The sequence below is a fragment of the Notothenia rossii genome (assembly GCF_949606895.1).
Source record: "Notothenia rossii genome assembly, chromosome: 2".
NCBI lineage: Eukaryota > Metazoa > Chordata > Actinopteri > Perciformes > Nototheniidae > Notothenia > Notothenia rossii.
The window spans coordinates 72,815,809-72,843,712 of record NC_136904.1 but is presented as its reverse complement, the minus strand read 5'-3'; the positions used below and the strand labels follow the sequence as shown (position 1 = coordinate 72,843,712).

General features: G+C 39.7%; 1 protein-coding gene across 9 annotated transcripts in view; it reads right to left on the bottom strand.

The window, feature by feature from the left end:
- The window catches only part of lrp1bb (low density lipoprotein receptor-related protein 1Bb), a 336,417-nt gene that overhangs the window by 6,407 nt on the left and 302,106 nt on the right, over window positions 1-27,904 (bottom strand). For 8 of the 9 annotated variants that reach the window (XM_079666350.1, XM_079666347.1, XM_079666348.1 and 5 more), the window contains 12 exons: window positions 26,024-26,130; window positions 18,834-18,950; window positions 18,378-18,551; window positions 15,636-15,761; window positions 15,050-15,214; window positions 12,067-12,228; window positions 11,358-11,532; window positions 10,914-11,018; window positions 5,571-5,684; window positions 3,576-3,652; window positions 2,426-2,516; window positions 1,960-2,110 (listed from right to left, as the gene is read on the bottom strand). In XM_079666350.1, the coding sequence (XP_079522476.1) occupies window positions 1,960-2,110; window positions 2,426-2,516; window positions 3,576-3,652; window positions 5,571-5,684; window positions 10,914-11,018; window positions 11,358-11,532; window positions 12,067-12,228; window positions 15,050-15,214; window positions 15,636-15,761; window positions 18,378-18,551; window positions 18,834-18,950; window positions 26,024-26,130 (1,564 nt within the window). The remainder of the gene's footprint in view (window positions 1-1,959; window positions 2,111-2,425; window positions 2,517-3,575; window positions 3,653-5,570; window positions 5,685-10,913; window positions 11,019-11,357; window positions 11,533-12,066; window positions 12,229-15,049; window positions 15,215-15,635; window positions 15,762-18,377; window positions 18,552-18,833; window positions 18,951-26,023; window positions 26,131-27,904) is intronic. The other variant, XM_079666351.1, reaches the window with a different exon arrangement.

Genomic DNA, 27,904 nt, shown 5'->3' with positions numbered 1-27,904 from the left:
GAGGCCTGTAATTTTCATCCTAGGTATACCTCAACTATGAGAGGCAAAATGAGAAGAAAAAAAATCCAGAAAATCCCATTGTCTGATTTTTAAAGACTTTATTTGCAAATTATGGTGGAAAATAAGTATTTGGTCACCTACAAACAAACAAGATTTCTGGCTCTCACAGACCTGTAACTTCTTCTTTAAGAGCCTCCTCTGTCCTCCACTTGTTAACTGTATTAATGGCACCTGTTTGAACTCGTTATCAGTATAAAAGACACCTGTCCACAACCTCAAACAGTCACACTCCAAACTCCACTATGGCCAAGACCAAAGAGCTGTCAAAGGACACCAGAAACACAATTGTAGACCTGCACCAGGCTGGGAAGACTGAATCTGCAATAGGTAAGCAGCTTGGTTTGAAGAAATCAACTGTGGGAGCAATTATTAGAAAATGGAAGACATACAAGACCACTGATAATCTCCCTCGATCTGGGGCTCCACGCAAGATCTCACCCCGTGGGGTCAAAATGATCACAAGAACGGTGAGCAAAAATCCCAGAACCACACGGGGGGACCTAGTCAATGACCTGCAGAGAGCTGGGACCAAAGTAACAAAGGCTACCATCAGTAACACACTACGCCGCCAGGGACTCAAATCCCGCAGTGCCAGACGTGTCCCCCTGCTTAAGCCAGTACATGTCCAGGCCCGTCTGAAGTTTGCTAGAGAGCATTTAGATGATCCAGAAGAGGATTGGGAGAATGTCTTATGGTCAGATGAAACCAAAATAGAACTTTTTGGTAAAAACTCAACTAGACGTGTTTGGTGGAGAAAGAATGCTGAGTTGCATCCAAAGAACACCATACCTACTGTGAAACATGGGGGTGGAAACATCATGCTTTGGGGCTGTTTTTCTGCAAAGGGACCAGGACGACTGATCCGTGTAAAGGAAAGAATAAATGGGGCCATGTATCGTGAGATTTTGAGTGACAACCTCCTTCCATCAGCAAGGGCATTGAAGATGAAACGTGGCTGGGTCTTTCAGCATGACAATGATCCCAAACACACCGCCCGGGCAACGAAGGAGTGGCTTCGTAAGAAGCATTTCAAGGTCCTGGAGTGGCCTAGCCAGTCTCCAGATCTCAACCCCATAGAAAATCTTTGGAAGGAGTTGAAAGTCTGTGTTGCCCAGCGACAGCCCCAAAACATCACTGCTCTAGAGGAGATCAGCATGGAGGAATGGGCCAAAATACCAGCAACAGTGTGTGAAAACCTTGTGAAGACTTACAGACAACGTTTGACCTCTGTCATTGCCAACAAAGGGTATATAACAAAGTATTGAGATGAACTTTTGTTATTGACCAAATACTTATTTTCCACCATAATTTGCAAATAAAGTCTTTAAAAATCAGACAGTGATTTTCTGGATTTTTTTCTTCTCATTTTGTCTCTCATAGTTGAGGTAGTTTCCCTAGGATGAAAATTACAGGCCTCTTTCATCTTTTTAAGTGGGAGAACTTGCACAATTGGTGGCTGACTAAATACTTTTTTGCCCCACTGTATGTATATATAAATATATATATATAGTATATGTTATATTATATAGAGGTATCTTATGTCAAATAATGTAACATAATGCAGTCAATACACTCAATCATGAATAATTATTATTTATTGATAGATCAAATCAAGATTGATTCGAATGACGTTTAAAATAAATAAATAAATACAAAGTACATCAGTGATGAAAATGAGCCCACAGTAATTTATGAAATAAAATAAAGAGATAAAATACAGGTTTCTTGTAATAATGAAAACAGAATAAAAATATGGCAACAAATTAATCTTGTTGTAAAATTAGAAATCAAGCACTTTTAGTGGCAGGAATACACTGCCATAATGTTGCAGTGCTTCTCAGGGATATATAGCTTGTTGTTTGCGTTGCGGTTAGTTTAATATTAAGCACATATACCAACCTTGTGAGGGTCCAGCGTGAAGTTGGGTCTCAGCAGGCTGCCTGCATCAGCATGGTTGTCGTGGTCCACTTCATACATGTTGTATGACGGGTTCCCAATCTCCACATTTATTCCTCCGTTTGTCATGGGCTGCCTCTGGACTCGTTTTCCCCTGTGGTGCGCGGAGCCGGGAATCATTAACATGATACTCAACATGCAGGTCAACATGCTGTGCTGCTCCACACAACAAATCACATCTCACTACTTGGCACACTTGGGTGTACATAACTTTGCTTGGCAGAACTAAAAGCTGAATTATAATCAGAGGCTTAGCTCTGAGGGCAGGTGTTGTGCTGAACATGTTCAAATAAACAACACACTTTTTATATATAAAGCACATTCATCTTTAAAGCTGTGTAGTTCTGGATCTCTTATCATCTGTTGCTGCTTAGAAGCCTCTTTCTTATTTATATATTTAATGACTTACCTTTGCTTCCTTCTGCAGATGTAAACACCTGCTACCACCATCACAATCAAGATCACCAGCAGGACCAGAGGCACAATGATAGCTATGCTTCCTGAGAGACACACAGAGGAGAGATGGTGAGATGAGACACGATTGAAAGGATTCCAGATGGGCTCTGATAGTGACACACTGTATGCAACCATGCCTGACTGTGGCTTCAAAAAGGCCACTTTTTTCTTTCCTCTCTAATGCTTGGTTGACTGAACACTCCACTCTATTTACAGAACAGATGTCCATTACAAACTGGCTGTGCAGTAATAGTAAAGTAAATGTGCAGATTCTAAAAAGATTGTTCATTTTGATTGCAGATATTAGTTAGAAATTAGTTTTCATCACCAAGGTATGTTATGTTTTGTTTGAAAGTAGGCTAGTTAAAGAAAAAACGTCCGCTGCTACCGAGTTGAATCACGCACTGTTTTAATTCTGTTTTACAGAGAGAAACCCGGGAAGATGCAGGCTACTTTGGCCGGTTCAGGCCACTAAAGATATATTTTGCTATAATCATGTATGAGGACTTTGCAGGCCTTTGAGAAATTCAAGCATCCATACTCCATACTGTCATTACAGCAATGGCATCTCGTTGCGTGCTTGTGGCATTGATGGGAGGGGCTGGTGCTGAATTGTGTATTCAGCTCTATCTGTGCATAAAGGGAATTATTCTTACTCAACATTATAACCGGAGATATTTAAATGTATTGGGACTTCAACAGTTTTTCCAGGTCAAATTTATATAAATACGGGCTAGCGGGAAACACTGAACATTGTATGTAGAGCCTTTCTTTAGGAGATATCAATGTACTACTTAATATTATTTGCAGACGGAATAGTAAGACTGAAAATATCAGGCAGCAGTTCCTTTAACTCAAAATAAGTATACCTGCTAAGTATGGGCTATTCTATTACAATTGTGCAAATTTGCTAGGTTGGATGGAGTTCAGACATTATTTTGTTAAGGCCCTATAAGGAGTCCTATGTGTGTTGATGTTTAATAATGTGATCATTTCAGATGTATAAGTGACGTTGCTACTGTATGCAATTGGGATCTTGTGGGGATGTTACATACATTTAAAAATGTAGGAAATTGTAAAAATGTGATATTCCCAGTACTCACCTCCCCTGGTATTGTCCGATCTGCTGCTTTTAGGGGCGGGTCTCTCACACTGTGTTCCCGCCCAATTGGCTGAACACCTGAAGAAGGTCGAAACAAAGTTAAAATAAACTACCGTTAGAAATCCTGGCAGTGAAACTGCTGAAGAACTACATTATGATGTGACCGTGGTTTACATATACAACACATTATGATTCAGTCTTGCTATGGAGTGCTTTGATCCAAACACAAACAAAACACCACCTGGAGAGAGATCACTAAGTATATACATGTTGTGTCCACAAACAGTGTGTTGAGATATACATGTTGAATATTCAGTGTTTCGAAATATCAAAGGATCACAGCGGGACAACAAGTCGTCATCTCATTTGTGTTCCAATGGGATCTGATGGGGGTGATATATGACCCTTGTTAGAAGAGGTGATATCTAATTTCACACGACTGACGCAGATGGGTCTGTAAAGCATGAGCGATCTTGTGGGTGCGACTGGATGATGACAGAATGAAATTACTCTAAATTACATGCACTCTAAGAATCAGAACATCGGGCTATCATAAGAATGCAGCGCCATACATACGGGAAATGCATCACGCCCTCGTTGAACAAAATGTCACAGCGACATGAATTTTAATGAGATAGTGGAAGCGACGGGGAGTTTGATCTCCTCTGGGAGGCGTACACGATGAAAGGACTAATTCCATAACAAATGAAGAAATTATTTTAAACTGTGTGGAAGGCATCGAAGGTATACACATATTACTGATGAGATGTTCAGCCTACGAAGCTGTGCGTGATGACTGGTCAGTAAAGAACATATTCAACTTGCCGTCATGCAAAGGTTGCAAATGCACACACTGAAACCCACATCACACAGTGTCACGTTAAAGTCCCCCCCCACCACAACCCTGATTCCTGTGTGCATGAGATGGGTGGGTGGGTGGGTGGCAGTGAGGGGCATCAAAAGTACATCATGCAGCAACCGACAATGTAATAAGAGCAACATCGAAGGTTGTTAGCTGAGCATCAACAAATATGTGCTATGCCTAGTCATTGCTTCCAATATACATTATAAGTCAATTGATATACAAAGAACATTTTGGCATACAGGGGAATATGTTTTCTTTTATTTTGCTGATTGTTTGATAAGATAATTGATTAAAAAATAAATAAAACTGTGCAATAGATTTAAACTAAAGTTAGCATTTGATTAGCTTAGCTTAGCACAAAGAGTGAAACATGGAAACAGCTAGCTTGGCGTGAGTGTCCAAAGGTTATAAATATGCCATCCAACACCTTTTAAAGATCACTTACATATTGTTAAGACTAAATTACCTTAAATAACGAATAGCAACAATGCTAATGTGAAACAAAAAATATTACAAATATACCACTTTGTCATATTAAGGTTAAAAGTATTTTAACTTGTAGTCAGTATTACTACAACATACACGGAGGATGTGAGAACACATTTTCTTTCCAGTTTAAATGCAAAGCTGTGAGTGTTGCTACTAAAAGGGCGAGTCAAAGCTCAAAGAGCAGCGCAGTGTTTGACAGCAACTTCACAAGCTTTCTAATTACGGCTAGTTAGCTAACCTGTCATTACTGGAGCCCCGGCAGGCCATGGAAGTGTGACAAAACACATTTCAATCAAAATAGGAAGTCACAGTCCTAATTTGCCAAGGACACACTCCAGTCACAATTAAATGGCTGGGAATAAAGACACAGAGCTGTCCAATAAAAATGTAATGCTTTGAACAATCTAGTTAAATAACCATATCATAACACTTTCTTTCAGATGACTATGTTTAACCTATTTTGGGTTGCTTTTTTATTACACGTATTACATGATAGGTTGCTACAAGGCAGTACTCAGACAAAGAGCCCATACAGTAAAGTGGACTGAGGCTGAAATGGAGCCAGATGGAGTTAGGGTGGTGGTGTGGACAAAAAGGTGTGAGTTGGCTCTGAATACAGCTGGAGAGGTGAGAAGGACCTACTTGCAGCGTGGTTTGTTAAGAGCTGTTAATGTGCACATCCCCTCATTCTGACAGAAGTAATCGCAGGGGTTGGCCAGCTCATCACAACGTTGGTTCTTGAACCCTGACGTGCAGCTGCAAAACATTGTGTATGGAGTGATAAAAGGGCCCAGAGAATATATACTGTTGCACTTTTTGCTGCATGATGAATGGAGATTGACAAACTAATCCCTTAAAGAAGCTTCACTCATAAAACGAAGTAAGTCAATGTTGTGTCTGCATCAAGCAAATTAGCAAAGAAAAATAAAAAAATGAACACACATTAATTTCACTGTTCCCCAAGTGAGGGGGGTATCTGCAAAAGAAGAGTCTGTTACAGTGGTCACACCTCTGGGATGTGTGTATTCTTAAGTAATAATGGACATTAAATTAATTAATTATTTTTAAAAATAACACAGAGAAAAAGAAAATGAAATTGTCACTTGCAGCTTAGGATGGCAACTAAAAATTATATAAATTCAGAATATGTAAGATGTTTTAAAATAAAAACAGTCATATTATATATGCTCAATATACCACATTGTGAATATCTCATACTAACACAAATACAGAACACAAAACACAATCATACTGTAATGTTGATAGTTTCACTATTTCAAAGTGGAGGATTGTGAAAAAAAGTATACATTTTGGACTTAAATGTTTGAATTTTTTACACCTGAAAGTCTGACCCAAGGCATCTTTTTGTTACATTAATTTACCTATCATTTTTGGTGACACTGAAATTATGCTTTATACTGAAGAACAGTATATCACACATGATATCCTGTCATCATCACATCGGTGCACCTGTCCTTTTGAGCCAAGTGTATTTGACATCCCTCTCTATCTCTGCCTCTCTACCATACACTTGCTGGAGATACCCAAAGGAGCTATGCCACTGTTAGAGCATGACTAGAGTTTTCCAGAACCTTCTGTAATTGATCAGAAAGTCTGAGCCATCCCAAACATACTTGCATGGTTCGATTTGATCCAAACCTAAATAACTTATTTTCGCGGGACTGATGTTTGGATTTTTTATCTGGACTGTGGTCTGCAGGAGGTTTTCACAGCTGTACATTTGGATGTATCCAGAGTTAGGAAAAGGGACCACATTACTCCTGTTCTGGCTGCCTTACACTGGCTCCATATAGAACACAGGATAGAATTTAAAATTCTTCTTCTCGCCTACAAAGCCCTTAATGGGCAGGCGCCATCTTACCCTAAAGAACTCATTATACCCTACTCTCCTACTAGGGCATTGCGTTCCAAGAATGCAGGGTTGTTGGTTGTTCCTAGAGTCCCTAAAAGTACAATGGGAGCCAGAGCCTTTTCTTATCAAGCTCCACTTTTGTGGAATCAGCTTCCAGTTTGTGTTCGGACGGCAGACACCCTATCCGTTTTTAAGAGTGCGCTTAAGACCTTCCTTTTTGATAAAGCTTATAGTTAGGGCTGATTAGATTCAGCCCCTAGTTTTGCTGATATAGGCTTAGTTTGTCGGGGGACATCTTACTTCTTCCTTCTCTCTGTCTATACCTGTGTTCTCTCATGTTCCGATTAACCCAGCTTCCCCAAATTTCTTTCTTTTTGGTGTCTATATACGCCGGGATCCGGAGTCATGGATGATCTTGCGGTCCTGTGTCATGGATCGCGAGTCCTGGATCTTGAGTCGTGGCTGCGGTCCTGGATCATAAGTCCTGGATGGATATCCTCGTGGATTCATCTTCCTATTATACACACATTCATTTCCAAACATTTGGACTACCTATGTTGCAAATGTATTATCTTTTCAATTTACACACGGCATCTATTGCACGTCTGTCCGTCCTGGGAGAGGGATCCCTCCTCTGTTGCTCTCCCTGAGGTTTCTCCCATTTTTCCCTTTAAACTGGGTTTTCTCCGGAAGTTTTTCCTTGTACGATGTGAGGGTCTAAGGACAGAGGGTGTCGTATTGTCATACTGATATTCTGTACAAACTGTGAAGTCCACCGAGACAAATGTAACATTTGTGATATTGGGCTATATAAATAAACATTGATTGATTGATTGATTGATTGATTGATTGATTGATTGATTGATTGATTGATGTATCAGAAAAGTCTGAGTCTCCAGGGTACTTTCAGTGTTGACTGTTGTTGGTTTGTAAAGTTTCAAAGGTTAAACTGCTAATAAATTCAACTGCTGATTAGGCCTGTCGCGATAATCGATAAATTGACTTATCGTACGATAAATAATAATGGACTCGATAACTTTTCTGAGCTCGATAAATTGCCGTTTACAATTCATAAAGATGTGACCAGCATTGTAGCCTGGAGCGCTGTGGCTGCCAGGCGCGCTGTGAGGGGCGGGGCTGACACACAGCCAGGTCTGGACACTCCGCGTGCACGTGCAGCAGCGTAGTAGCCAAATTAATAATATAGCGTCAAGCGGGAGACAACGTGTGACTTACTCGCGGGGAATTTAAAGTGAAATGGAATTGGTTACAAAACCTAACGACACATCTCGATTCTCCGGTGTGGCAGTATTTTGGATTCAAACCAAATAAACGAGGCGAACCTACGGACTTGAATCAGCCGGGCGGTGTGTCGCATTGGTTTAAAAAAGGTAGCGACAAAAGCAGGCAATACCACGCATTTTAAACTACACCTAAAACACAACCACTCCATTCTGTTTTTTCAGCTGGGAGCAAACACGGCAGCTGGAGATGGAGAGCCCCCGCCCGACAATGCAAACATGTTGGTGTTCCTTGCTCGAAAACTTAGAAAAACAGATTTGGATATGGCCTGTTGAGGTATCTGGGTCTTTGACAGTGGACTGTACACTTGACTGTTGTTTTAAGGAGGTTTTTTTTGCTTGTGAGATAATGTGTGCTCATATTTATTTATTTATATATAATCAATCCTTAAAAAACAGAGCTCTCTCTCATATATATATATATATATATATATATATATATATATATATATATATATATATGAGAGAGAGAGCTCTGTTTTCCAGCCTGACTCTATTTAATTTATTGTTTTGGTTGTGTGTGATTGAATTTATTTATTATAATTTAATTAATTTGTTTTATTTATTAATTTATATATTTTAATATTATTTCACATTTCATTTGCAATGTTGAATGTTAAATAAAAAGTTATGTTTGAAAGGATGTACTTGAATTATTATTATATATTATCATTATGTCTAAAATGGTCTTAAAACGGTGCCGACAATATTATCGTTTATCGCAATAATTTCCAGAAAAATGTATCGTCCAACACAATAAATTATCGTGACAGGCCTACTGCTGATCGTGGAATCTGCAGGCAATCCTATAATGAATCTGTCAAAGCCAAAGCATATAAGATTTCTTGCGAATCATTTAGCAACCATGATAACAAAAATGCAAGTATTTTCCCTGATGAATAGGTAATGACTCCATGTACCTTTACTGTTCATTAAGTCACATGTAAAGTTTGTGACAGCTATTCCAAAGTAATAAGCTCTGAGTCATTACTGCACAACTGAGAAACTCTTTTTCTACCTCTTAGTCATTATTCACAACGGCTGATTTATAGTCTAATGATAATTTAAATCATTTCTTGTAACTCATAATCAGTCTCTGATGGTAAAGGATGACCATCACTTTTATAGCTAATGATTTACGTGTCATTGGTTCATGTTTGTTTATTATCTTCAATTATTAATAAAAAAGTCAGTGTGACCAGAAACCAGACTAGGCGTCAAATGCAACAGTGTATTCCCCTTGGTCCAAATCAAATTAACAGGTGTAAAAGCACCAATAAAAACAGGAAATCATTGGACAAATAATCCGTACAGTGAGAGGCATAGCAACATAGGAATATCTCCGCCCAAACTAACATTAAAACCAAATGATTTCATTCAATTTGAGAAGAATATGGGACATGTTTAAATTGGATCCTGTTTGCCACAAAGACATGAAAGAGTGCTATTCAGGGATTTATATAAAAATGCAAAGCGACGCATAAACATTGTGCCTCCCCAAGAGCATCTTTTTATCTGATAAAAAACTGCTAAAGCTATCTTCTCAGCTACAGCATCAGCTATGTGTTGGACTGCAGTTTAAATTACTGTTGTGGTTTACTACTGTCTTAGGTAGGTTTATTGATCTCACTGGAAAACACAATTGCTGAAGTAAGTCAGATTTTCTGCATTCTAAGACAAAAACAAGGCTGTTGTACATGTATAGTTAAAAGCCTTCACAGGAAGAATATTTAAATATCTCTCAGTGAATAATGATGAGGGCTGACACGTTTACCAGTTGTCTTGACTCTGCATTTTAAAAATATCTTTAACCTGTGTCAGTGTTTAATGCAAGAATTATCTTTGCAATTGAAGCAGTTCTGCCATATAACCTCATTTCTGGAAGGTTTGATAAAGTATGCATTTACTCCGAGTATTAAGGGCAAACATTATGATTTCTTGAGACAGACATATCCATCATCTCACATAATCTCTGGTCTTTGCAGAAAATAATAAACCACATTATCAAGATCTGTTAACCTCATCGAATAGGATGGGATCATTTGCATAGAAATTGATTCCATCCCTGGGAATTTGTGAACGATGACCGAGAATTTTAATTTAACTACAGTGGACAATGGGCAGTTATAAAAAATAGAGAGTTCGTCTTTTTGAAATGGATTTCCAATTTCCTCCTTGAAGAGATTTTGTACATAGCACTGCATATGATTATGGTTGAGGTGGTATTAATCTATGGGGCAGCGCTTTGAGTAGTCTTTCACAATAATTCCCTCGGGTCTGCCTGCCAAGCTTTTGTCTGTTGCAGGTTTGTGCCGTTGGATTTCATGGCATGTTATGCCACTGACATATACCTCAACCTTCTTTTTTCTTACAGACCTACTACTGGAGAGTCGGAGAGGCCTGACATCAGCTCTTAACTGCAAGGAGGAACAGCATGATATGTTCAGAATGGCAAGCGTTGAAGGGGCTTTGAAACAATTTTTATCTGCCTGAAAACTTTAAGCTCCAGTGAGGTGTCACAGCGTAAGATGGTGTACTAGCACTCAGCCCCCTGCTGGGCAATGGCCTCCACGCAGTGACATCAAACCCTCCCTCAACTTAAGGATTTCTTTCCAGAGGAAGACATCTATCTTGTTCTCCGAGAAGGGAAATCGTACCCCTTGGTGATTTTCAGTGTTGCATCTAAAGCCATGATTTCTGGGGCGCGGAGCCAGCAATTGAATGGAAACAGTAAGTGTGAATAATAGTGGAGAAAAGTCCATTTTTTTTATTTTTCCCCCACTTTCCTTCACCCATTAAGCAGTGACTTACTGACAGAAAGGCAGGTTGGTGTCGGGGTCCAGGTGACAGGTGCCTCCATTGTAGCAATATCCGTCACACAGCTGACAACTCGGTGCTATTCTGCCATTTGTGCAACTGGAGGGTGAAGAAATAATGGAATGCTAGTGACAAGCAGAAAACCACACTTTTACAGAAAAGATAAATGAGTCAGTGTCTGACATATGCATATTTATATAAAACGGGAGAGTTCTAATTCATTGACGTAACAGACACTAAATTACTGTAGGGTGAGTTAACTTATACATATTTCAGATTTAATCAAATCAATTCATTCAAACTTCAGCCTGCGGATACAGCTACTGGAACCTGGGGATATTCTGCAGAGCTGATACTTCTCTATAAAGGAAGAGGACTGTGAAGCAGTACAGGAAATGTATGAGGGACAAGAAAAGTGAGAAGGTACCAAGTACTCACTTGCAAACCACATCCCCTGTATCCTCATTAATGAGGCAGGGAGCTCCATGGCAACGGAGACACTTGTCCACCTCGCATTTGTTACCCTCAAACCTGGCGGGACACACACACTCTACGTATCCGCTGCTGGATAGCGTGCAGGCCTTGGAGTTCACACAGTAGTGATGACAGATGTCTGTTACACAGTCATAGAGACAAAGAGAAAGAGAGAAGATAGTGCGTAATGAGAAACTGGGACATAGTTTAAGCTTGCTTGATTGGAATTGTACAGGACTTTTAATGGGACTCAATTATCTACATCAAATGACATCTTAGCCGCAGATGAAAGCATATCACCCCTTGGGCACGCAATGGTAGGAAAATACTAATGACGAGCAGTCTAAATTGTTTTCCACGCAACCCATTGAGACAAAGCAAAGGAAAATACATTATCACTTCAGCACAGAAACACCCAAGCGTTGTTTGATTGTAGTATTTAGATTTCTGTTTATCTGCAAACATAGGAAAAGGCAATGAAAATACTTCAGGGGGTTGTTTTTGTTCACAGTCTATGTCTTTGAAATGCTTATTTCTGGAGATGTTATGCAGCATAACTAAAGTCAAAGAAAGCTTTGTGGTGACTGGTCTTGCGGCTACACTTGAAACACTAGTGGAAATCATATGTGCATAACCATTAAAACTTCTTGTGTTTGCAATGGGCAGGACTTACGGTAAAGACAACGGTCCCCAGTATATTCTGACATGCAGCGGCACACCGGCTGGTTTCCCTGAGTGACGTCGCATGTTCCCCCATTCAAGCAGTAGTTGTCACAAATCCTCCGCTCACAGAAAGGCCCAGAGAAACCAACAGGGCAGCGGCATGTAGGCTTACCTGGGAAAAAAACAGAAAAGGAGCGATTAAGAGAGCATGAAAAGCCCCAAAAAACAACAGCTCATCGATCCTACTCACAAGTATTTTTTGTCCGTATAAATAGCTTATTCCTCTGTGCCATAGACCACTATTGTTGTCTGAAAACTATTAAATACTTTCAACACATCAATGCACATCATTGCGCCGGATGACATTTCCCATTATGTGTCGGTCTCACAAACACTGTCTTGCTGCTGTGAGTACTCTCAAGCCCTTACGGATGAAAACAGTCCCCAACAAATTGACTTCCTGTTTGCTACATGGCCCTCAACTACATAACTGCGACTGAGTACACTTATACCAACTACTATAGCACAAACTTCAATCTGTCAATCATAGTTCCACAGTCACCAAGGCAGGTGCTAATCAGTAAAAAAGTAAAGGTAAAGAACCATCCTTCCATCCATCATTTTTAGACAAATATTCATGTATGGGTCAAGGTGACCGCAGATTGGCACCTATGGATAGAAGCTAAGGTGCTCTTTTTTGTAGTGTACGCCCTCCAAGTCAATCTAGAGGATCCCAAATGGTTCACAGGCCAGACATAATTTGCATATTATTCCCCCAGCATGTTCTAGGTCTGCCCACAGTTTTCTCCCTTGTCAGACATGTCTAGAATTTCTCTAACAGGGAAGCGTTCGAGAAGCATCCTAATAAGGTTTCTCAAGGACCTCAAGTGGCTTCAAAATGAGGGAGCGGCGGTTTGACTGAGTGGTTTTGTTTTGAAGTTAATTTTTTGACAGTGTTTTCTTTCATACATATTATTTTATTTAACAATTGGGAAGAAAGACCATTCTTTTAACAGCTACTCTTCAATAAACACATGTTTGCTGATTGTGGTTCAGAGACATTTGCACTAGGAAGACCCTGCAAGTGGTTGCATACTGTGGTAAAAAAAAAAAAAAAAAAAACATAAACTAGAATATCTTTGGATGGATTTGTGTATATTTCAAATATCTGAAGGACAGCTAAATGCTGTGAGACAAAATAATTCAAAATGTAAATGAATGTTGTTTTTTTGTATTAGTTATTATAGCCCCTTTGGCAGAAACAATGAAGTTATGGTTATGTGTGGGCCGGTCTTTAAAGGACTCTTGTCTGGTGAACTTTATATACTTCCCTCCATTAATGTCATACAAGTCAGAACAGTTGTGTATCTATGTTTTAAGTATGTCTTTTGTTGCAAACAGTCCTATAAGAGTTTAGGGAAACCTGTTCAAGTGACAGTAAAGCTGCAGGATTCAACGACACCTTTTGTTTTTAAAGATAACACTGGAAATTCTAGCCTCTAATTGATTGTGGCACTGACTCCAGTCCCCTTATTTTATCACCGAAGCAGTGACTTTAGGAAACCTATTTGACTGTATTCACTCCTTCGCTGTACTTTGGTTGGTCATTTATATGTTTATGTCTCAAAGAAAAGCAAGACCTTTATGAGAAAAAATAAAATTGTCAAGCATGAATAAAACAAAAGGCCCCAGCAGCACAACACATATAACAAGACTTTCCTTTTCCCCTCAGTTGTCAGCCATAATATGAAAACAATGTATGATCTAGTGTAGTATGATGGAATTCAACCACAGCGCTTGCAAATGAAAAAAAAGACAACACTGATTGTCACCAATAGAAGCCCTGCCTTCTCTTATTCAGTCGTGAGGCCCTCCTGCAGTGATCTCACAGCAACATGATTCCTAGCTATCATGACAGACAGACTACATTTTTATTCCATGCAGCAGTGATTATCCTGGCGTCTGTTTATGTCACGTAGAGCCGATTTAGGGTTTCAAAGACCATTTTAAAACAAGGTGAAAACACAGATTATAAAATATCAGTTGACTTGGGTGACTGAAAAACAAATAGATTTGATTCTAAGCTTTAGAAAAGCCAGAAGGGAGTGGAAAATGTCCTCTTTGAAGGTATAAATGTTTATTAAAAAGCCTTCCCATTAAAAAAAAGAAAAATCTAAAGGACATCATTTTAAACCAACATTGCTTGGCATAACTAATGAATCACTCAAACAAATTGCTTGGTTTCCTCCTTTTATGTACTGGCTGTCATTCAATGAATACATCTTTAATTATTTCAAACCATTTGGAAATGGTTATGCCATTATAATACATTTTTGTGGGAACAGAACTGCATTTTTTGTATTAGGGAAAATGCTCTGGTGAATCTTGTATTTTTCTGACAAATGGAAATGTTGTGGGTAATTGCTATGATTGGAAGATGATATACGGGCCTGTAAATCAATGGGAGCATTTTTAATAGGGCTCTTCATCCTGATTCAATTCCACCATTGACATCCCAGTATATTCATATACGTCCGCTAAATTGAAGGCAGAACTGTTTTTATTTCCAGAAACCACGAAAGCATGAAAGAAGACCTTGACTTGGAAGAAGGTTGATAGGGTTGTTCAGCGAGAGCATCAATGACAGGAACCGTCAAACTGGCAGATGTAATCTAGCAAATGTGAGCTGAAGTGAGAAAGTTTAAAGGAAGACAAATTTGGTTGAATACCATTGGGATTGAATTAGGATTAGGGTTGGGGTTAGGGTTATGATGATTGGAAGTATCTGTCTGTAGCAGCAAAAGGTTATCTCAGCAAGTTTAGTTTGCCCTGAGCTAAATATTAGGAATCAAAAAATAGAAACCACTTATTTAAAACATTCCGAAAAAAAGGGTGAAACACAAAGACAACAACACTTGTAAAATATAAAGCAAGTGCAGGGCAGAATCATGCTACAAATGTGGTTTGGTGAGTTTATTTTGAAGTAGACTTACCCAGGGGTGAGCCCATGCAGGTGCCTCCATTTAGGCAGTAGTCTGTACAGTGGTTGACCTCACAGCGTTCCCCGGAAAAGTCGGGCCAGCAGTAGCACCTCCAGTCTCCTTTCTCGTTGGCTAAGCAGCGGCCTCCATTCTCGCAGGGGGGGCGGCACAGTTCACCTTCACAACAGCAAAGCCCATATCGCTTACAGTGTGTAGCAGTCAATCGCGTCACACAGTGCTATGCTGCAAATGTCGGCAACCAGAGTGGTACAGACTGGACGTTTTTAGAATGGATAAGGAATCACTGCACGCAGGAGGGGGGCTTTGTTGAACCTCATTACACGACAATTCCTCACAATGGAGTGTGGTTTGGTGTATGCACAACTGTGCATGTCAGCTCATATACCATTTTTGAGCTGTCTTTTGACACATTTCCAATTACATTTAGGGTTTTCAGTGCTTATCAAAATCTTTTAAAAGTGAGAATTGTTTCAGATTTTCTCCGCACAAGCAAGGTTTACAATATCCACCAATATAGGTGCTCTTAAAAATTCGACAACAAGAAATGTTTACGATGAATATGCGAGATTAGGCCTACCTGAGATGATGCTATCACTACAGGTGCCATTTACCAGCACCTTCCCCTCCGGACAGGTACATCTTGCGCCCGTTGGGTTGAGCAGACACATGAAATCACAGGACATTCTGAGGCACGGATTTGATGCTGTAGAGAAAGTTTAAAAGAAAAAAGAGAGCCAAGAAGATAATCTGTCTGTCTGGTTTGAGATGAGAAAGACATTTTGTTTGTTGTGAAAAGTGTGTTTGTTCTGTCTCAGATTAAAGCTATCTATTTTAAGTGTTTTAATTTCCCTTTTTGAGGACTGGTGTTGTCTTGAAGCCTGGAGAGAAACAAGGCTAGCGCATGTGAAAAACTCCACTCAGCGCCCTCTTCTCCAGATTGAATAATCAACGACTTTGGAACGCGTGAATTATTTCCCATTGTCTAATTAATTAGCGGCACTCTGAAGTGCCCTTCCCCTTGCCGCCTACAATGGCGAGACAAAGAAATTTAAACATCTTGTGAGAAAGCACTCTGAATTCAACAAAATAGCAAACACTTTCAAGAAGGTAGGAAGAATGCATTAGGTTCAATACTGATAATCAGCATGTGTGCTCTATAATGGCGCATTTCCACTGCAGGGCCTCGCTCGGTATGGCTAGGTCTCGTTAGGCCTTGTCAGGACTGGCTCACTTTATGCTGCGTTTCCATTACAGTTTAGTAGCTGAGGCAGTAACTATAGTAACGCAGTGTAGGTGGAGCCGTGACGTCATCTTCAATGAGAACCACAGAAAAACAACATGAGCCGTTAGCTGTTAGCACTCAAGCTCACAGCTCCTCATATCTGTTCAGAAACTAGACAAAAGCTAAACCACAGACTGTCTGTGTCATGGCGAATACAGGCGCTGGTTTATTTATGTCTGTAAAGGCCGTTGTTGTGAGTGTGGACGGTCGGAGCATATACAATATACAACGTTAGCTTAGCCAATCTCCACTTGTCAAAGCATTAATTCATGGTTTTTACTAACCGGTATCAGTATGTTGTTACTTCGGCATCATTTTGAAATGTGTATTACAATTAACTCACGGTCAAATATGTTCATGTTGTTGTATTTGTAGCCCCCTTGCCAGCGATTCTCTCTCTAGTTTCTCTCATACTCAGCCCGACTCAGCCTGGTTGTTGGCCTGCTAAGAACCTCAATTTTATGGGGCCATAAAAACTGTGAAATAGTACCCGCTAGCCGGCACTACGCCAAGTGGAAACTTAACCAAAAACGGGGCGTGCACGGCTTAAACGGCGCTCCGCGCTGTAGTGGAAATGCGCCATAACAGAGCACTGAAGAGGCCAACTGTGTACAAACAGGTGCAAAAAAGAAGAGCAAATTGTTAAAAAAACTGCCTTGCTAAAATGGATCTAAATTAGGATTTTTGATAGAATGATACAGCGTACCCACTTTATGTCTCTGAGTAGTCATTAATGATTACACACTACACACTATATGCTATTAACGATAATCACGGCTCGGATTTCTTACACAAAGGACAAAAGGCTTGAAAGCATAGAACAAATCTAAATGGTTGTTAGGGTTTTGCCGAAGATATCAGGCCTCCTTTTTTTTGCAGGCTGTGCTCATCTTCTGCCCACAGACTACACACACTACACGGCTGAGGCCTAACGAGTCTCCGGGGAATGGAACAGCTGCCCTTTAAGTGAAAAACTGACCAAGACTGAGCTGTCTGACGTTCTATAACCATTAACACCAGAGGTGTAACAAATAACTGAAGTTGGTCTACTACATGAAGGAAGTGAGAAGATCCACACGCACCTAGTACACTTTTCTTTTAAGAGGGTCTTTTTTTACACAGTAAGGTAAACAACCATGTACATAAAGCCCTGCACTTCAGTTTGTTAAAGGACTGAGCACATATTCTTTAGTGTTATTTATTCCTTTGACAGTTGTCTGTGCATTCAATAAAAATACACAGTTTTTCTCAGGGTAAAATATTTCGTATGTGCCTATCTTGGTCACCGATCACTGGAAAATGCTGTAAAGTATAAACATAAACAACACAAGCATTCTCAGGCTTTATAAAGAAGAAATATATCTGCAAAATGTCATATAATAACCTAGGTTTGCCTAACATTATAACAACATTTCCAAGAAACAAATAATATTGTAATGCATTGAAATCTGCAGATAATAATGTATACCTGGAATTTATGATCAACATCTAAATAAAATCTATGTACAATTCTAAAATGTAAGACTATTATCTCATATTGGGGGACCACCAGATTTAGAAAATTATTTAATTGCTCTCCGCATAACTTTAAATAAAGTATATGTGTAGGAGCCATACGCAAGGTCTCTGTGTTATCTATTAAGTGGTGTTTTTCACTTATTATTGGAGGTTTGTGTGCACTGGAGCATGGGGCGGAGTTATTAGTGGTTTAACCAGAATGCACTTGCCTGCTCACTGGTGGTTTCCGATGGAAAGAGAGAGGGGGTGAGTCGGGAGGTGATATTGTCTGTTGACAGCTATTCTACCGCAACATTGATTGCAATTTCACCACAATCGCCATCACAATTGTCATCTCACTTTAACTGTTGACACTGTATTTTGGCCCTCGTTTATACAAATTGTCAAACCAAGAGAAGGAGTGGAGCACTTTAGTTTGAGCGCGTCAAAGTGTTCACTACCTGTATTTAGGCCTGCCTACAACCACAATAATATGTTTCTTTAAACTTAAAATATAGACTTTTTGTATAAATGACTCACCATCTTGCTGTTTGTAATGATGGGAGATTAAAAGATTTGTGGGCTTCTCCATCCCCATGTTGAGAAATTCCACCGACTGTTTCCCGTATTTGTGAATCTTGAAGACCTCGTGTTTTAATCCAGTTCCGTAGATGTAATCCTCAAATATATCAATTCTGTATGGTTGAGAAATTCCTGTAAATCAAGGCAGAGAAAGCGTATAACATCAAGTTACGATTTTAAAAACACTTGCAGCTTTAGGATAATGAAATTGTATCCAGTGGCTGATACAAGAAAGCATGTTTGGGCAAATTGTTCTTAACGCACGTTGTTTGGAAGCGTTATCTTTTGAGACACAAAAGCAATGCAACTTGCAATTATATGATCATTAAAGTAAAGGAAGGCAAAGAGCAGCATGAATAGTACGTGTTTGAAAGAACAAGTTGTGCTTTGTTTTCCAGCAGGGTGGTTGTTTACCGTGTCTTTCGCTGATTGTCACCAGAGGGTCCGAGCCATCCAATCTCATGCTTCCTATCTGTGATAAGTCGGGATCTGCCCAGTATAATCGCTGGTTGAAATAATCAATGGTGAGGCCTGTGGGAGGATGAAGGGAAAAGATTTTATTTACTTGACAAATTACACAGGGATCATCACTGAATCCCTCAATGCGGCAGACCTTCAGGTCAGAGTAGTTTCAGCAGATGAACAGAATGTGAAGACAAGGTATTTTCTTTGTTTCTATCTCTGGCTGTTTGCATCCCACATTCATTTAGCTTGTTTCCAAATAGCATAGTGGATCTTGGCTTGCTTACATTGCAATTTTCTAATCAGTGCCTCACTTTCACCTTCTCTCAAAAGTCCGACTGGATAATTGAGCACCTGGCTTGGGCGTTTAAATTGGTTTGCATTTTTTTTCCACAGATGATGAATTCCTTTTCCTGTTACTAAGACAGAGCGTGGGTCCCTTGAATTAAAGGAGGCCAAAGACGCTCTTCAGAACTAGATCAGCACTGAGTGTCTCCCTATAGACACACCAACACACTCTGAGTAGCTATAAGTATTCTTTCCTCCGGGCTTAACTCATGTACTGTATAGGTGGTACTTCTAAAAATATGAATATTCACCTTCAACCATATGCGGGTCATAACAGACTGTATACTGAGGAACCTGATGACACTTCCTGTGGGTATCAATCTGGCACCATACCATACATCTAATGTAATTTAATGTGATATACAATTAACAAAGCAGGTTACATCTTTCTGTGGCATTTCTTTAATTGAAAGTGTGAACTAGCTCCAGTGTGTGTATAATTAGCTAATGAGCTTGTCAGACAATTTAATGTACAGTGCTTTTTGTGTATTCAGTGGATTGTAATAAATTACAGAGACGTGCAGTGCATCAAATGTGTCACACAGGTTAGCGCGGATTCATTACTTCCTCCTCTGGGCTTGTGAAGGGAAAAACGTCCTGGCTTTGAATAACAATGCTCTATTTTATTTATGGTATGGACATATGTGAATTATTCCAATGTGCACAGATGAAACATTTCAACCCAGTCTCATGGCATTTCGTGTTCACCAACACGATTTTTAATCTATTGATTCGTGTTCACCAACACGATTTTCTCCTTTTTTTCGTGTTGCACAGCACGATTTTAAAAGCAATGTATTTCTACTGGTAATGTGTTTCGTGCCTGCAGCACGTCTTTTTCTCCGGTCGGGTCGTGGAAGACCGGAAGCTGTGTGGTTCATAAAAACATGTTCTTACTCAATATCAAGCCACAATTATTGCTTTTATTTTAAATCGTATAATTTCGGACTTTTGTTGCCGTCTGTGAGGAAAATAAATGGGGCTCAGAGCCTCAGAATACTGAAATCTGTATTTTTTAATCTTTTTTTCCTTCTAATTTGTTATTCTTTTCAAAATAACACACTGTTATTTACTCACCAATAACACACAATTATCCTTGCTTTTATTTATTGGTTTAATTCCATAATCTCTGGCTTTTTTGGCGTCCGTCAGGAACTGAATTTCAAAATAAAAATAACCGGAAACAGACGTAGACCTCTAGGAGTTTAGGATGGCCGAAGACACTACACTACCCATAATCCCCAGCTATCGTTTAGGACTACAGTCCCCGTGATTAATCTTCAAGCGCTGGGATTGGATGTTGGAGTGGCAGTGCGCCAAGGTTACGCCGAGCGTCAAACAGCTGTTTGAAATGGAACAAAACCACGCCAGACTATCCAAAACTGGAATCGAACGCCCCCCCCAGAACTACACATGCTGGCTATTGTGTTTCGCAAAATGTCCCATGGGACGTCTCTACTGAACGTTTTAGTTTTTCCCACAATTAGAAGTTGCCAGTATTAAACACATTGGTGTTATCAAATGTAAAAAGTATAATTAATAAATGGGTGAAAATCGCTTGTCTCCATAATCCGCAGCATTAATATATACCCACGTGACAGCTCATTGTTACTTTGTAATTCTACTCCACAATTCAGAGGTTAACCTGATTGCCAAGTGCCAACAATCAGGAGAGATATTTGATAGTTGGTGCTTGAGAAGACTAAACATTTATCTGCAATTGACATGAATGGAAACGAGTAATAAAGTATATTCATTACTCGTTATTCTCTACTAATAGTTCATTAAAGACTGTATAATGGCTATTTTGCACATCCTTTCAAGATTTTCAAAGGTTATTGACATATCATATACACAACTACGGTGTATGCAATGAATGAAAATCTTGGGTCACAGGTTCCTCAACAGCACATTACAAGACATCTATCAACATGGGTTCGTACCTCCACCATTAAACTGTCATATTCTGCACATTTCTTATACTATCTACATACATAAGAGTATAATTCATATGTATAATATCAGTTAAAATAAGTGCTTCAACATAGTTAACATTGCAGGAAAGCAATATATTAGACGTTAAATACTTTGTCAGGCTTAATATTTATCTGTAGATACCCCCAAAGTTTTTTTCTTATTTAAAAGAGGACCTTAATCTAAAGTATTATTTAATGTTTAAATAAAGGTTAATTCGTTTTTCTGTTTTGCACCTCCTCCTATTAATATCTTTGTACATCCTGCTCTAAACTGTTTTATTGTAGAGATCACTTACAGTATCTTCTTGATTTTTTATATTCTATATTTCTATCACAGACCTTCTACTTTCCCCCTATGAAAGTATGTACTCTTAATATTTTTTTAATCAAATATAACACATAAAAACAATAATTCAATAACGTGCTTTAACCACTAGGCGGTGCACACAAGGTACACACAGCTATAATAACTTTGTATTATTAGTGTAGGACACTTATGTATGTACAACATCTGAAGATGTGTAGTTTTATTCATGTTTTCAAATAATTTTATAGCATATTGCTATACTATTTCAGACTCAGTATTTACATTCTTATATTCAAAGAAAATCAAAGTCCTTTTATATCAACTGTGCACCGTTATGGTGTAAATATAACCTATCTACGACTTAGATCAAATATAAAAGTCGGCCGAATTAAGGTTGATACTGCAAGGAGACGTATTGTGTGAAGAGAAATTGAAGATGTTGTTTAATTGTTGATATATTTATGATCCACGTTAAGTATTCAGTTTCGGCTGCATTTCTTCCAGTTTGTCCAAAGGTCTTCTCATTAGGGCTCTATAAATAAAGAACTACGGCAGATCTGTAATATGTAATGCAGCCGAACCGTGTATTACAATGCCGTTATGTGATGACTTTCAAAGAGAAAAGTAAGAACACTCGAAATTAAGTATTATTTTATTCTTTTAAAATGTTTTCCGGATTTCATATCATATAAACACCAAATCCCAGCATGCATTGCGGCTAAAACATCCAATCAGCGAGCTTAAACCATAGCTGAGGATCTTGGGTAATCGCTCGAAATGCCTACGTCTGTTTCCGGTTATTTTTATTTTGAAATCCAGTTCCTGAAGGACGCCAACAAAGCCCGAGATTATGGAATTAAACCAATAAATAAAAGCAAGGATAATTGTGTGTTATTGTTGAGTAAATAATAGTGTGTTATTTTGAAAAGAATAACAAATTAGAAGGAAAAAAAGATTTAAAAATACAGATTTCAGTGTTCTGAGGCTCTGAGCCCCATTTATTTTCCTCACAGACGGAAACAAAAGTCCGAAATTATACGATTTAAAATAAAAGCAATAATTGTGGCTTGATATTGAGTAAGAACATGTTTTTATGAACCACACAGCTTTCGGTCTTCCACGACCCGATCGGAGAAAAAGACGTGCTGCAGGCACGAAACACATTACCAGTAGAAATACATTGCTTTTAAAATCGTGCTGTGCAACAGGAAAAAAAGGGGAAAATCGTGTTGGTGAACACGAATCAATAGATTAAAAATCGTGTTGGTGAACATGAAATGCCATGAGACTGGGTTGAACATTTATATAAGGGGGCAATGGTGTTTTAAAGATGTAGATTTTTTAGAGGTCAAAGAAAGTTAAACTGGAATATGCATGGAATCCAAGTAAAAATGTGTTGTTGAGGAGGGGTTCTTAGTAACCATTGTTTTTCGGTCTAGAAGCAAGAACCACGTACGTCACGCTTACGTCGGAGGGGGGCGAGATTAACCTGAACAGTTAAAGGCGAGTACGGCAAATAAAAGTTGTAACAAGCAGTAGCTCGGAGAAAAGTGACTAGAACCAGGCTTCGTATGATTCTGTTTATTTGTACCTTACTTTGACCATCCGTTCACTGTTATTGATCATTGTGGAGAGCAGGCAGACGTTTTGTTTTGTATTATAGCAGCTATCGGATGGAATCAATACATGGGCTGCACAGGTTGTCATGTCCAACTAACAGAAGTAGAATCATAATTAAAAATACGCCGGTAAAATGTTCATGTAGAAAACGGCTTATGCCACAATAGCAACAAGTAGTCAAGTTATAGTCAGTTTAGCTTCGGTTGCTATGCTAACATCACCCATTTTATACCAGAGAAACTTTAATAACAGCGTTGTGATGCCAAACAGCGTACATTTAGACTGACACACATTCACTCATGGGGGAATTGGGGATATGTATCAGCTGCTTGTGTGACAGTCAGACAGTGAAGACTTTACAGCGGCCGCTGCCGTGTGAGCTAACCCGGAGCTAACGAGAGAATAAACTCCCGTAGAAGAGCAGCACAGCAGCGGTCGGTAAATGCAGCTGAAACACATTAATAAACAATAAACCACGGCACTCTGGAGAAAAGTATAAACTTGGAGAAGTCGTTATTTAATTTAATCTGGCTTCGTATGATTAAAAGCAACACGATCATCGACCCGACGCAGTCCCCCATTTTTGTTGTTGTAGTGAGCGCCGCAACAACGTTGGGGAGAAAATCAGGTGACGTGATGACGCAGCAGCGGCAGCACCAGTCGGGCTCTGCGCGGTGTGAACAAGACGGGGGCTGAAAATAAAAACCGGTTCCGAACCAGAAAAGCTCTAGCACGGAGCTGGAACGGGAATCGCGTTGGTGTGAAAGCCCTATGAGTGGTTCATCAATCACAACAGAGCCGGCCGGCTAACCAATCAGAGCTCACTGGGCTCTGGTTTCAGATAGAGGGTGAAAAGAGGTGCTGCAGCACAGGCAGTATGAGAAAGACCTTTTTCAACAATAAATTGTGTAACCACGTCACAGTAGAGCAGGGATCACCAACTACATTTGTCCAAGGGCCAAAATGTATCCAATAGACACTTTTGCGGGCCAGCAATTTTTGAAAGTAATCAGAATACAGTTACAGTTACGTGTCTTAAAAACGTATTCAGATTACTTTTAGAATACTTTTGGAACGCTTTATTTTTCCATAACAGATGGGTATGTTTTGGTGAACAGGAGACACTTATTTTACTGTTTTAATGGCTTATCAAGAACTCAAACACAACATCTTGGTGTCATTCTGGACAGCTCTCTCATCTGCACCCCACATAAAAAACATCACCCGGACTGCATTCTTTGTACTGTCTTAAAACCTTTCCTTGGAATATGTTATGAATTGTAAGGTGTCCTTGGGTGCTTTGAAAGACGCCCCTAAATAGAATGAATTATCATTATTATTATCTGAAACTTAATAACTTTAAAAACTTTTTCCAGTCACTTGTCCCATGCATTCAGCAGCAGCAGGCCATTCACTTTGATTTCATCCCGTTATGAAATGTCATAATTTCGACAATAAATAAATGCTACATAAACGTTATCTTGCACATTTTATCTAACCATCTCCGTTTCTAACTTTCAATATATTTTAAAAGAGATCTCTCTCTCTCATTTGCGTGCGGGGGCGGGGCCTCACAGACACCATCTCTCTCGCTCACAGACATGCTGCAGCGCTGTGCAGTGTGCACACAGTTCTGCCGGTAATGAATATTACATTTTGTGAGGAAACTTTTCCACCAATAATTCCAATAAGTATTCCAAAATGTATTCACTTCAGGTTTACGAAAGTGACTGTAATCAGATTACTCGTTTTTCAAATGTAACGCCAGCTGAATAAAGTTAGCCTACTTGATTTTTGTATTCTGATTACGTAACGCCGTTACATATATTCCGTTACAACCCAACCCTGCTTCTAGGCTACTGTCCCGCAGCCCCAGCCTCTCTGTTGGACTCTGTCGCAGCGGGGCTGCTGCTGTGGTGCGGAGCGAATTAACCAGACTCTTCACAACGAAGGATCACTTCTTCTTCAAGGCAGGGAAAGTTTCGCAGTACGCAGTCTACTGACCCGCAGCTGCTGCCTCTCTGTTGGAATCCGGTACTGCACCTTACTCACGAGACGTTGTAAAAAAAGGGTGGGGGGCGAACGCGGTAACCACTCCGCCAACGCCACAGTCACCCCCGTCGTGCGGGCCGACAGTTGGTGGTCACTGCAGTAGAGGCATTAAATAGAATTACGAAACCTATATATTAGCATAATATGTCACATTTAACCACATGAATCTACTTTCTATAACCAAATGTTTTTCTTGTTTTCATACACTGTATGTTAGAGAATACATTTTTTCTGACATTCTGAGAACTTTCCTCTCAGTATTTACATAAAATATAAGGGACAATCATTTAACTGACCTCAAAGAAATGTTGTGATTTTTTTCTTTTAATTAAAGTATGAGCATTGGGGGATGTGATCAACAAACATGCTGTTGAATGAGATTCCAAACTACATCTGCAACTGCCAAACAATAAAAGTACCCGGAGGAGTTGTTATGGCCCGAGGCAGAATGTAGCAATATTTTTGTTGGCATGTTATTTGTTTCCGGGGAACTTACAAAAAGGTATGCATAAAACCCTCTGATGATGCAACACATGTTCCTGCCAACGGTTTCACACTATTCCACTGATTGATGGCTGTTGGCAGTAACATGACGGACCTTTGAAAAATGTTTAAAAAATCTGCTTTGCAAATGTTTTATGAGAAAGGAACTGCAGTCAACATAAGTAGTCAGCCTTGTGTTACACTTATAAAACGAGTGATGGGTAACACTGGATGTTAATAGTACTTGGTTTTTTTCTTGAAAACACCACAGGTTACCTTTAGGATACCAAAGTAGCGAGTGGGAAGAAATACGTGGCAATTTGAATAATTTATTGACTTCAAACAGAAATACCTACCAGTGGGTCTTCTGAGGTTTTTATCCAAGAGCACTCTGCGCAGGGAGCCATCCATGGCTGATTCCTCTATTTGAGAGTGATCGCCTATTACGCTCCAGTACATCATCCTGCAACAGAAACAAAGAAATACTGTACCTCCCTGAAACCAGCCTTTTGTAACATACGGTAGAGAGTAAGATGGTAGAACACCAATATAGCCACAATGTAATGCATCTTACATTCACACAGCTTGATAAAACGTAATAAGCCTACACACACCCGGCGGAAGAGCTAAATCCATTGGTGGGCATTTGACTTGCGAGGGGGGGGCCCAATGTACAAATAAAATGTGGCACATCAGTTTATTGAACTTGCTGATTAATTACAATGTATAAATAACACATCTTGAATTCACTGACATGAAAACAATATAGTTAAGGTATATTTGCATTTACAGGGTATATGCAGAAATCCTGGGGTCAAATTTAATACCTTTTAAGACCTTTTTAAGACCCTTTCCATACATTTTAAGACCTCATTGCAACTTTGAGTTCTAACCGGTTACATTGGCGACACACTTTACCTCACATTTACAATATTGATTGTAAGATAGCAAAACTAAACAGAGTGCAGACAGACTACTGAAGCCTCCTCTCCACATGAACTTCAACCTCTCTGTGAAGGTCAGGTTTAATGCAGTATGCTGCTTTGTTGCTTCTGTACTCTGTGCTCTATCATTCCAGTAAAACTCCTCAGAAAACATTAGAAACCAGTATTTGACCAATAAACGAAACAATTGACAAAACTTTGAACTATGAATTATATTAAACTTTGGTGAGCTTCAGCGGGGTAATGCCATAGGAGCTCCCTCACAAATACCCAGGGATTAAATTGGGCTGGGGCTGTCCGGGGCTAAGCCCTGGCACATAGGACGATGATCTGACGTCATCACCCTCACACATTTGTCATATGTTTACAAGAAACGATAAATATGTTAAGACTTTTCTCTTTCTTAATATAGACTATATTTAGGGTCTATATGTGTTGACTTTACTTTAAAATAGCAGATCTCCGTGACCAGATATAGTTTGGCTTAGACCCCGGCCCCACGAGGACGCATACGGTAAAACGCATACGCAAACGCAAAAAAGTATTGCGTTCAAAAGCATTCGATTCATTAACGTGTCCGTTCACACTAGACCGCTGGAAATGCTGGAAACGCTGTAGTACATATGCCAGGCCTGTAAGTGGCGCTGCTGCCGCCACAAAATACACCAAAAGCAGCGATGAAGACCCCGGAGCATGGTTGCCCTTCTGTTTATTCTCCACGGTGGACGACGTGTTCTCCTGCTGTATATCTCTCAGGTAGTCCACCAGCAGATGAAAAACACCCACCTCTCCGCCTCTTCCAAGGGACGAGGGAACCGTGCGGCAGAGTTTCCGTTAAAAAAATTGTTCCGCCCGTCAACATGTCCATTAAAGTTTAAATCTTCCGTACAAAATTAGAAAAGTGCCGATCAGAGGTCTTCTTTGTTATTTATTGAGCTTTAAAACAAATTGATGACGACTCTGTTCTCTGTATAATAATGTTTAATACACGGTGCCTGCCTCTCTTTTCCTCCCCCTCTTCTGACAGCCCAGCAGCAGCAGGAGACGTTGGGAGAGGGAGGCGGGCTATTTCATCGTAATCAGAAAATGATCATATATAGGGCTTACACACGGAGCCCTTGGACCCCCAGAGCGTTGCGTATGCCGGTCTACCCGAACTTACCTTTTTTTTCCGCTGCTGGAGAGGACGCTGGCGTTGACTGTTCGCCGCTTCTCCGCCTCTGTCACCCTCTATCACCCTCAACTACCATTCGTTCTTCAATCTTTCGAATTGGACCACTGCCCTGCATTTAC